Source organism: Schistocerca gregaria, chromosome 1, assembly GCF_023897955.1.
Source record: "Schistocerca gregaria isolate iqSchGreg1 chromosome 1, iqSchGreg1.2, whole genome shotgun sequence".
Taxonomy (NCBI): Eukaryota; Metazoa; Arthropoda; class Insecta; order Orthoptera; family Acrididae; genus Schistocerca; species Schistocerca gregaria.
Window position 1 is genome coordinate 976,806,623 of NC_064920.1, and position 12,131 is coordinate 976,818,753.

The 12,131-nt window shown below is 40.5% G+C and overlaps 1 protein-coding gene across 1 annotated transcript in view; it reads left to right on the top strand.

Moving 5' to 3' along the window:
* The first annotated feature begins 259 nt into the window (after positions 1 to 259).
* Positions 260 to 12,131, top strand: part of LOC126277284 (transferrin) — a 219,079-nt gene continuing 207,207 nt past the window's right edge. Inside the window, exon 1 of the mRNA XM_049977346.1 lies at positions 260 to 547. Coding sequence (XP_049833303.1) covers positions 481 to 547 — 67 coding nt within the window. The 5' untranslated portion in view covers positions 260 to 480. The remainder of the gene's footprint in view (positions 548 to 12,131) is intronic.

Consider the following 12,131-nt stretch of genomic DNA (forward strand, 5'->3'; position numbering starts at 1 on the left):
ATGGGTGCAAGGCCTTCAGCTACCACCCCCGGTAGCTGAATGGTCAGCGCGACGGATTCTCAATCCTCTGGGCCCGGGTTCGATTCCCGGGTTATTGGGTAAAAAGTCCGCCCCCGGTAGCTGAATGGTCAGCATGACGGATTGTCAATCTGGTTCTGGTTGCTAGTACCGCCAACACGAGTCGATCCACAACGAGAAATGGAGGGGGGGCTTTTCCTCGGTTACGGTACTCGTGGGCGCGACAACTGATCTCTAGAACAATTTGGAACCCAGAAGTTTTCTGGATTCCTCGGAAGCTGCACCCAGAGTGCAAGTGGGTAAACCGCTCTGGGCGTGCCAGGCGGTGGCTGACCTCGGTTGCTGGCCACGCAGATTTGGGACCACTCTGCGTGGAGTTTTTGCGCACCCACGAGAGCGCGCTGCCGTCTGCGAGGCGGCGCTAGCGGCGTGCCTTCAGTCGCGCTGCGGCGGTCGGTGGAGATGGAGGTCCTGCTGAGAGCACTGCTGCCGCCGCTGCTGGTCGCCGCGCTGGTACACGCCGATGTCTGTAAGTTTTGTCGTCTGCGCCGGCGCAGCGACTCCTTTCGTGCTCTGTCACTGCAGCGGCTAGTGCAAAAGTGATACGTTTCTTGACGAGAGGTGGTGCTGCTGTGCCGAAAACTGCAAGCAAGTCCACGGAAGGCGTTGTAGATACAGTCGGTTTACCTTCCAGTCTCCTCGATCCACATTTCACTCGGCTAACTCCATATCAGTATCCTCGTCCACTACAACATCCCTACGAATACTGATGAAGAACAAGGATTACTCACTGTAGAGAAAAACACATTTTAACTTTGATGTTTCCCATGCGCAAGAAATCAGTTATCGATCGAAGTGCCTGTAGCCACTCCTCCCGTCCAAGGGAAAATATCATGCTAAATCTTTATAGTACAAGCACAATGAAGTGACGAGGTTTTACGATTTTGGCCGCTGAACGGAATGACGGTTCTACCAGAGATCTGGAGATTAATTCTCGACGACTTGTCACCTCTTTTTTTTTCAGACGCTTTTTGCAGTTTTTCTCTCTGTTTAGGTGCATGCGTGAGCACGCTAGTGTGTTCTTTGGTGAAACTAGGAGAAATCGATTAAACAGTACATCATATTGTTAAATATAACTTTTTTAATTTGGATTGGTTTATTCAATCACCTGCCAGCAGCTTCGTACAAATATACCATGTATGCGGAAAAATCACAACATAAATAGTTTGAACAATGATTTTAAATTATTTTGCAATTTCTATGTTTATTCAACACTCATAGCTAAGGGATCTTTACATCAATTGAGGAGCGCCGGAACAAAACCCGATATATCCACTTTTGCTGTATTCGCGTGCTTGAGCTGTTGGGGGGAGATACGGGAGTAGTGCTACATGCTGCCACAAAATAATTTTCAGCACAACGCGACATCAAGTGTTTTGTGGTGTGTTCCTTCTTTTTTATAGCTTCTGGAGCCATTTAGAGATCACTGTTTGTTACTTTCTGTATTAACAGCAAATGCGGATTGATCAGTTTTTCCTCCGGCGCTCCTCAAGTCTATACAACTTGGAATATAAAAAAGTAACTTAACAGAGTGTGGGTAGCATACACCTAAAAATTAGAGTATTTATGCGACCACAGATAGAACACCCATGATTGCCACCTATCCCGGTTTCATAAGAACGCCCCTACTTTTCTTTAATTGCCCCCGTGCTTCTGCGTGAGTATGACGGGAAACCTCGACGGCTCAACTTTTTTCGTTTGCTTCCGCAGATTTACTTTTTCATATCATATTATATAATATTTAATTCCATATTCTTATTATCTTAAACAAAAAATGGCTCTGAGCACTATGGGACTTAACTTCTGAGGTCATCAATGCCCTAGAACTTAGAACTACTTAAACTTAACTAACCTAAAAGCTCCACACACGTCCATGCCCGAGGCAGGATTCGAACCTGCGACCGTAGCGGTCGCGCGGTTCCAGACTCTAGTTCCTAGAACCGCTTTTTTTTTTAATCTCATTTTGTTCGGTTTCGTTCGTTACATCTGCTCGGAGCGGACGTCGTAAGACACCCGTTTTAGGTCATTGTTGATCGTGAACTCAGTTTTTTTTTTATTACAGAGGGCCGTTAACCCTCTGACCGAACACGCTGAGCTACCGTGCCGGCGTTCGGCCACCCAGGCCGGCATCTTATTCCTATCACCCAAAGCCAATATGTGTAAAATACACGAGAGAGAAACAAAGCAATGGGTATAAAGTAAATTGTTTCACCGCCTCTTTTTCATAATCATCTTGAAGGATGAGTTGTATTTATGGAGTGGCTAAGTGAAGGAGTATTGACATGTTTCTTACTTAAAACGCTGGGTACATTAAGTGGAAATACAAACACCAGTAGCGGTGAATATTGATGACAGTTATGACAGAACGAAAAACGAAAAAAGTGAAAAGAAAATGCTCATTTCGCAGTGAAAGGTTAAAGGATAAACATTTCAAAAGTTGATAAGCTAAAGTTGATCTTGAAGGGATGGAAAGTGTACAGCGTGTCCTATCTTTTTGATAAAAACTTAGGGTATTGGGGTCGTGAGAACGCATTTGTCAAGAGAGGAACTTAAATTTTCGCGTGCATCAACTTCCAAAAGTAAATCGATTGCAAATTTTTTCAGTGTAAGACACTCTCCTATAGACAGTGAAGTTTCAGCGGCCGAACTTTTAAATATTTTAATTTTCAAGTTGGTATTCGAAGTTTAGTTTTGGCGTGAGGATAAAAACTGACGAACGTTAGTAAGAACTGCACATTTAACATGATAAGCGTTACCTTTTGTTTAAAGTGTCCCGAAATTTTACTTGCCAAAGGTGACAACCCTAAGAACACTAAATTCCATATACACCCGTTTCAGTGTCACATAAAACAAAAAAGGATTTGTATATTTGAGGAACTTCATTACATAATAAAACAGAAAATTTCAGAAGATTTTGCAGTAATTCGTTTCCCTATGGTTCGAAGAAACTGAAGGGAAACAGCAAGTAATGGCATCGCCTACTTTCTTCCGAAAGTCGTAGAAAGGGTTGTTCTTTATGCCTACGCGATATAAGTGGAAAAGATTTCAACTGTGGTTGATACTCATTCATATGAAGATAGTTGTCAACTACCTGCTCGCCTTAAATTTTCGAAACCAGGAGGGGTGCTTCTAATTACTGGTCGGATCGCAGCTTAGTCCTGACATTTATAACAGACTGAAAGCCCCCAAGCCTCTGCCCATTCTACCACCGCCAGTTTCCGCCTGCACAAGTTAAAGAAGCTTCATATTTGAAAACGGAAGGAGTCGTGCAATGTTGCCAGCCAAAAGTATGCTATTTCCTCTACGAGCATACTCAAATTACGCTGCAGTATCATATATAATTTATAATACAGCTAGCCCGCACAGATATTACTGACGATATATAGGCTAAATAAAGGGCTTAAACTGTAAACAAACCTAGTTAGGCCATCTGATGGTCAGCGACACCAAGGACGACAGTGATGAACTTTAAAATTGTGGGTCATTCACAAGGTCGCTATTAATATAACACTTGTAGTTTGATGCAACACCATCTATTATTTATAAGGGATTTGAACTTGCGAAGGAATATGGAATTCATTCGAAATGGGTTTTACTAGCTTTATGTTTGAAACGTATTAATGTTTCTTACCATGGCAGTGAAACATGTGAGCCGGTAAGTATAGCAATATTCTGGTCACCTTGTTGTCACTGACTTCAATTCTAGCCCATTCTGGGATATCTTGCTCAATACATCAGTGTTATAAACAGCTAAATTGTTAAACCTCTCACTTTTTGAGGAGAGGTGGTTTGATACAGTTGACTGTCGGATTCTGACATATCCTCTACTCTCTGGACACAGATCCTGTACAGAGCCTTCCAGTGACTGAAACGCCGGCCGCGGTGGCCGTGCGGTTCTGGCGCTGCAGTCCGGAACCGCGGGGCTGCTACGGTCGCAAGTTCGAATCCTGCCTCGGGCATGGGTGTGTGTGGTGTCCTTAGGTTAGTTAGGTTTAAGTAGTTCTAAGTTCTAGGGGACTTATGACCTAAGATGTTGAATCCCATAGTGCTCAGAGCCATTTGAACCATTTTAGTGACTGAAACATCACATTTAACCAATTAATTAGCGGCAGAACGTGCTTAAAAAATGGAGCTAAGCCTTTCCCGTAGGGATTTTGGCGTTCAGAAAAGAAAGTTCAATTGCTGCAGTAAACGATTAACACAGTTCGAAAGTGGCAACCGTCTCGTTTTAGTGGTGCTAAATATTTTTAAGAATGTATGAACTTCTGCATCCTTTTAACACATTCTTGGCATCTGGAAGAGAGAGAGAAATAGCTATAAACATTCTGTATCACAGCTTCCACATAGCTAGAAATTTCTTGTGAAACAACTACGGCAACTAAATGCGCTGAATGACGAAAACAACTGGTGAAAATTATCTCTAAGTTTTCTCTTAAGAAACAGACATCGAATGATTCACTTTTACCTAATATAACGGTGGTATTATCAGTGCAAAACCCAACAATATTGTCATCGGATAACTCAAATGTCCGTGTACGATTTTTGAAAATTGTGTACTGACCCCTAGCTTTACTTTCGTATGCACATATGGGGATTAGATCAAGAAGTTGTGTTTCGATTTCAGATTAGTTTATATATCTTAACAGCAAAACATTTACGTCTTACTGATGATATCTGAAATGTCACCTATAAGGATGGAAAATGCGTTGTTTCTCAGATCTTAACTCATCCTTAATATTTACGTAGGGTGCAGTCTTAACAAAGCTTGTGCACTTTGCGCCACTCGTACCGTTTTTTAAAACTGAATTTGGCTATCTCTAAATCACGTTGCAATGAATTGCAACTGAATTTATGAGCTGCAGCCAACGAACTGATTCTTGTATCGGCACTGTTGTATCTTTTTGTACTTTCTCTAACTTGAATGACTGAAAACAAAAGTGACAGAATACAGTGATCCCCTACTGTATCGACGTAAATAATATTGTGTTCTGTATTCTTTTGTAAATACTCATATTGCAATTCGTCACTCTAGCTGTAAAGTTCAGATTCATAAAATACAACTGTAATAGCAGTAATATCCACTGCCATTCTGTAACTCGTACGACTTTAAAAGAAACAAAAAGTTTTCCGTCGTGAGAAGTACTTCTTATACGAAGGAGAAGATGAAGTGTCTAGCGGCCGGTCCACAACGAGGTCATTTGAGACGGGGGTTAGAGGAGGAAAGCGGTGGTGCCCTTTAGAAGGAACCATCCCGGCATTTGGCTTAACCGATTTGGAGAAATCACGGAAAACCTAAATCAGGATGGCCTGACGTGGGTTTCACGTTCGTCCTGTGTCTCTGGCTTCCGATGTGGTTTTTTGTCACTTCGCGTAGCTGCTAGCACTGTAATACACACTTTACATTTCGTTTTCATGTTTTCATCACTAACTGACCCTAACCACTTTTAAAAAGTGTTTATTTAACCACTTTGCAGAGAACACTTGCTTTTTCGATTTTTGCTCTTTTCGACCAAGTTCACGCCAGTATTCCCTTTCCTTCTTTAGTGTTGAACAGCCAACTTTAGCACTCATTGTTACTAGCCTTATACGTTTAACGTTACTGTATCGAAATTAAACACATGCGATTCCCACGACTTGTTGTAATGAACTGAATAATAATACATCATTATCGCCTCGTGGGTGAATTGGCGCTTTAACTTACAGTTCCGATTGTTATCGTAGGCGGCATCCTTCGGTGTATGTGTTATCTTAAATGTTATCGTCTCAGATGTCATGAAATCATTCATATCCGAAACAATATGAAAGCTTGCAGATTAAACTGTTTATTTACAGTACATATTAAATTTGTATTAGTCTGTAATTTACAAACTTTTTTAAAATTAACGTAATAACGAACTAAATATTTTTTGAAGTTTGGAATGGAAATTTGCGGTGGGTTTTACATTCACCGAAAGGGAGTTAAATTACGCTATATTTTTATCATTTTAGAATTCCGCTGCTATCCCGGGGAGGTCAAAAAACTCCGCCACAAGTAGTGGGAATTGTGCTACAGTTGGCAACATGGGCCAGTGTTAAGCAAGAAACAATAGCCACAGATATCAAGCGCGGCGGTGGAATGTTTGACCCTGAGCTCCATATCGATTCACAATGTACTCAACCTGAACGGTTGGGTGCTTCACCGTCAAATAGAGAGGGTGTATACACCACACGCTACTCGAACACAACTCCACTACGTCCGGCCTACTACTCGTAGAGGATCATGGTTGTTGGTGGTGATACATGGCCCCTTATGCCCCTTCTGGTCTGTATCTAAAAATTGTATTTTGCTATATCCCTCCTTTGTTCCGAGTTAATCCGTACTAAAACTAAAAATGTATTTGCTTACTTGGCCTCCATTGAACCTTGCCATTTCCCTGAGTAATGTATCATTTTATATGTAAAATTTGCCGCTCTTTTCAAATCTTAAATCAAGTACTAGGGTTACTATTCTTAAAAAAATATCTTTCGTCTCCAAGTCACCTTGAAAACCACGTTCAAAGTCACGGCCTTTACTAGCAATGCGCGACTCTCCTTGCCACTTACAACTTTTAGATAAAACATTTTGCTGCTATGTCGTCTCTATCTCAAGCAATTCCCCATCATGGATCAAAGTGGTCCACCCTATATATTCGTTCTGGATATAGTTTGGGTGACCTTTCTTAGCTGCCTCACGCGGCACAAGGATTTTAATGACCCGTCGGTATGTACTTTGCCATGGCTAAATCGTAATCCAGAGTCGACCCACAATGTCTGAAATGTTTTGGTGCACTTGCCGAAAGAATTTGAGGTGTACCGCGCTATACGAATCACACCTGAGCAGTAGCAAGCCAGCCAGCCAGCCAGCCAGCCAGCCGAGTTGCTCGTCCCAGCCATGTGGGTTCCTCGTGTGTCGCAAATGCCAAAAGGTGACTGTTTGTGTCCTTGACGTGATAAACACCCGTCCGGCACACGGAAAGGCGCTGACTTTACCGCTTTGAGGGTCAGGTGCCAGTGGGAACCCCACGACCAGATGCTGCAGAGCACTCGCTTTCACCACTGCTCCGCGTGGTGTTTGCGCTCTTTCTCGGACACTTTCTATCTCCGCTACAGTTACATATACCACATGATGGCAGACGTCAAAATTGGTATCCGGCTGAACATTGCGCTCTGAAAATATTTTCGCTCGTCCGCTGGTTGAATATATAGGTACGAGGTGATGACTCCTTTCTTTTGACATAGCGCTGTAGAAAGCTGAAACAGCGACAAAAATTTCGATGATCTTTACAGTAACATAAAAGACTGACAAGTAGCAAATGAGGCTTTAAATCTAACCTAAAAGCATTTATCCTAGTCAATTCTTGCCATTCCAGGGGTTAATTTTTTTTAGGCATTGGTAGTCTGAGAAAAAGAAATAAAAATACTAGTTTTACTAACAGCAGTTGCATGGGCAGGACTGAAAAAATATGTTTATTAATGTTAACATTAATCATGTATATATATAGCCCGTAAACTCATTCGTTCCGTATAATTTCGATAAAAGAATGGTCCAAGTGATCTATGGGACATGTAACTAACAGGTGAGATCATACTAAGAGTATATTTTGTGTCCTGTTTGTTTAAATTAAATTTGAGATAAGTGTCTGGCTTTAATGTCCCGCTGTCGGCAGTTATTTTAACCCAATACAGTATTTCATTCAGTTGTACCCTGCTATATATGCTATGCTTCCTTAGATGCTGGCAGAGTTTAATGTTAGAGCTGTTCGCCGGTACAAACTTGGGAAGCGTACAAGAGTTCCTGCAATAAGTACGAGGTAGCTACAGACCATGTGCTTCGCTACTTTTTACCGACGGAAGTAGGAAGTTTCTGTACTTTCCAAAGAGTTCGACATTTCTTGAAAGTAGTCTTGTAGTCCCTTTTTGTAGCAACATAATACACGCTATCATCTGTGGAATCTAGTTTTCACTACAATAGAGGTTCCCATGCACCTTCATTAATGGCTCTGAGCACTATTGGACTTAACATCGGAGGTCATCAGTCCCCTAGAACTTAGAACTACTTAAACTTAACTAACCTAAGGACATCACACACACCCATGCCCGAGGCAGGATTCTAACCTGCGACCGTAGCAGCAGCGCGATTCCGGACTGAAGCGCCTAGAATCACTCGGCCACAGCGGACGACCATTACTTAACGTGCCGATCCTTTTTGGGCTGTTGGTTGTTCACTTGATAATTTTGCATATGTGCATCACGTATATAAGGAGGCCATCGGATGAGAGCCTAAATTAGTTCCTTAATCTACTGAGCCAAAAGATTCCACAGATTGTATTGGAACGACAGCAGTATGTATTTAACTGCAACCAAAGTGTGCGCCACCCGGTTGGAACACACACAATATAAAAAACCGCAAAGGGAGCAGACAATGCTCGAAATACGTCATGGTTTAAGGAAATATTTCAACCATTCCACTATCAATACGATCGCACAATTCCTTGGTACACAAAGGACATGATATTGTCATGAGATTCTTCTCCTTCTACATAGAACTATGTCGGCTCATTTACCTTCAACTACTTAACAGCCTGTAGGAGTCTATATCTCTTAGTAAACACACGTAGCTGAGAAGTTTCTATTTCTTTTCTGTGCTATTGACAATTTAACCCTTTTCCAATGTTCCTCAGTATTTCACAGGGAATTTTAAATGTTTGTCTGTAGGCTCACTTCTCGAAGGTGTTCATTCTTTGTGGCCTCGATTAATGTGCATGATGATGCTTCGAAAACAACGGAACTGAGTTTCGTAAACGCTGCATTCCCTTGTAACGGGAGGTTCTGGTCAAGAGGCACGAAAATTGGGTGAAGTTTAGAGCTTTCTATTTCATACAAGGATTCTTTTTAATTAAATAAGTGTTTTACCAATTTATTATACTTACATTCGTCATTGAAAAGAATTTATCTTACAAAAAACTAGAAACGGTGACTTCAACCCTTGTCCGTGGACGCTCCTCATGGCGCGTCCTGGTTTGCGCGAAGCGTTATACAGAGTCCTGGCTATTTCTGAAACCGTTAAAAATAGAAAATTCTTAAATTAGAATGAATTTGGGGATCCGTCATGATAAAAATACCTCTAACAAAAATAATCGCCTATATTTGAAAAACATGTCAAATTCTTGGCATGTTTTTCTAAGTTCAACTGTGTAAAAGAATATGTAGAATTAGGATAACAAAAAGCCCTCCGTCAAGTCCCCCTACATTTAATTATCTTTCATTTTTTTTTTTAAATCAAAGGAAATGGTTAATCCCTCGAGGCTCCAAAGCTCTTCACGCGCTGAAAAATGTTTCGACGGAAACGTGTTTGAAGTTTGGAGTAACAAAATAAACGTTATTTCAAAACGTACGAGTAATCTGTGATCCCAGGGCCATAGAAAAAGACTTCCTCAATCACGGTCTGCTTCTGAATTTGGTTCTATATTTTTTCAGTCCGAGTACTTTCAATAAACTGAGATATCCCTTTTTGCGTGGCGGAGACGCGTTTCCTGTCAGATAACTCCGTGCAGTTTATGCTTTTCGTCTCTACGACGATTCCTATCAAGTGCATAGTCTTCAGAATAGATTAACAGTCTTCGATGAATATACCTGTAGCTACTATCTGCTGCTATTTCAACAGTCCATGCCCCAAATGGCGATGTCTCTGTACTAGTTACCAAGCACACGCTTTAAAGCTCTTATTATAATTTTGCGTATTGGCAACGGAGCATCTTTTAAACACATCTTCATTAGGCAGAAATTCGTATACTGGTTGAATATTTTCTTGAACTAATTTATTGAGCGCGTACAGCAGTCTATATTTCGGTCGGCGTACGGCTCCATTCAACACGCTATAACTTCTAAAATACCTTCGCAATCAAAAAATTCTTTTACAAGCATAATCATGGATGTAAATTATGTAATAAATATCAGTCATTATTCAGTGGTCTCCACAAGAACCTTCCCTTCATTTCAGTTACATTGTACCAGTCTGAGTTAAGGCAGGCCTTTAGGTGCATAACTTGGTCAACGTTCTCAACTCCAACATCGTTCAGAGATACTTTGGCCTTAATATTTGCCTTCTGTTTACAACCGCGAATTTGGTTGTACCTGCATTGAGTTTTAAACCATAAGATTACTAATTATTATAGTTAGTTACATGTCCCACGGATCCGGGTGGCCGAGCGGTTCTAGGTGCTACAGTCTGGAACCGCGCGACTGCTAAGGTCACAGGTTCGAATCCTGCCTTGGGCATGGATGTGTGTGATGCCCTTAGGTTAGTTAGGTTTAAGTATTTCTAAGTTCTAGGGGACTGATGACCTCGGAATTTAAGTCCCATAGTGCTCAGAGCCATTTGAACCATTTGTCCCACTGATCATTTTCCACGATAGATCTTAATGATGTGGAACGAGTCATTTTACATTCACATCGCATATTATTACAGTTAGTTAGTTAAGGATCATTTTCCACTCTAGATCGTAATAATGTGGAACGAGCCATTTTACATTTACATCGCAAATTTATTGGTACAAACGGTTACATTCTGAATATTTGTAAGGTTTTTTACGAAAAGCAAAAGCTACATAGAGATATAAGTTAGTATTCCTGGCCACCAACTGTTACACATTACAGTAATAGAAATTATTCTTCGGGATAGAAGGCGTTGTCGAGGAGAAACTTTCTCACTTTATCAAATTTTACTTTGCTCTTTGTAGGACTTTTATATCACTGGGTAATAAAAAAAACTTTTTGTTGCAGCACTGTGCACCTCTTTTTGGGCTAAAGGCAACCTTAATGATGAGTAATGAATGTTATTTTTCTTCTGGTATTGTAATTATGTACCTTTGTTTTATTCGAACTGTTGTGGATTATTTACAACAAAGTTCATATGAATAAAAATACTCCTTAAACAGATGCCTACAAGACGATCGTGCGTGAGCGCCACACATTATGCTTACATCACGTTTTTGCGCAATGAAGACTTTCTTTCTAAAAGACAAGTTATCCAAGAATTTATTCCATATAACACTATTGAATGAAAATGTCAACTTACTGATTTGTTCGTGGTGGTATGTACCGTCTATGCAACAAAATGAAGGCAGCATGTTTATTACCATACGCGTTTCGCTTCTTTTATTTGGGAAGCATCATTAGTGGCCTGAAATACAAGTTTCTTTTTTATACATACAATAAACGTATTATGTGATAGATATCATATACTGCTGTATTACATTTTGTCGTGTTTTTCTTTTGCTTTTTAGCTTAGAAGCAACTTTTGTAGCGCAAGCCCAGCGCTGGAAATCGTAACTAACATCGAAGGATACATTCACAATACGGAACTTGCGCTACAAATGTTGCTTCTAACTTAAAAAGCAAGAGAAAAACACGACATAATGTAATATAGCAGCATATTATATCTTTCACATAATGCGATTATTGTATGTATAAGAAAGAAACATGAATTTCAGGCCACTGATGATGGTTCCCAAATAGAAGAAGCGAAACGCGTATGGCAAAAAACATACTGCCTTCATTTTGTTGCATAGACAGTACATACCTCCAGGAATATAGAGCAACTAAGGGAAAGATGTTAAACAGATAAAAAAAAATTACTGATTTGTCTCCGCAATACTTCTAAGCGCAAACATGTCTGTATTTTAGGACTTTCAAAATGTGTTGTTTTTCATATTTAAATTCTCATCAGTATGAACCCCAAAGAATTTTGAAGTTTCCACTATATTTATTATTTCATCACCATATGTTACACTTATCATTTATGTAGTACCTCTGTATGTGCAGGACTGAATATGTCGTCTGTTTAAAACTGAGGGTGAGATCATTCGCAGAAACCAGTCAGTGTAACTTTTAAGAACTTTGTTTGCCGTTTCTTCTGTTTTTGCACACAAGCTTGGACTAATTACAATACTAGTGTCACCTGCAAAAAGAACTAATTCTGCTTGTTGTAGATTAGACGGAAGATGGTTTACATATATGATGAACAGTGGTCAATT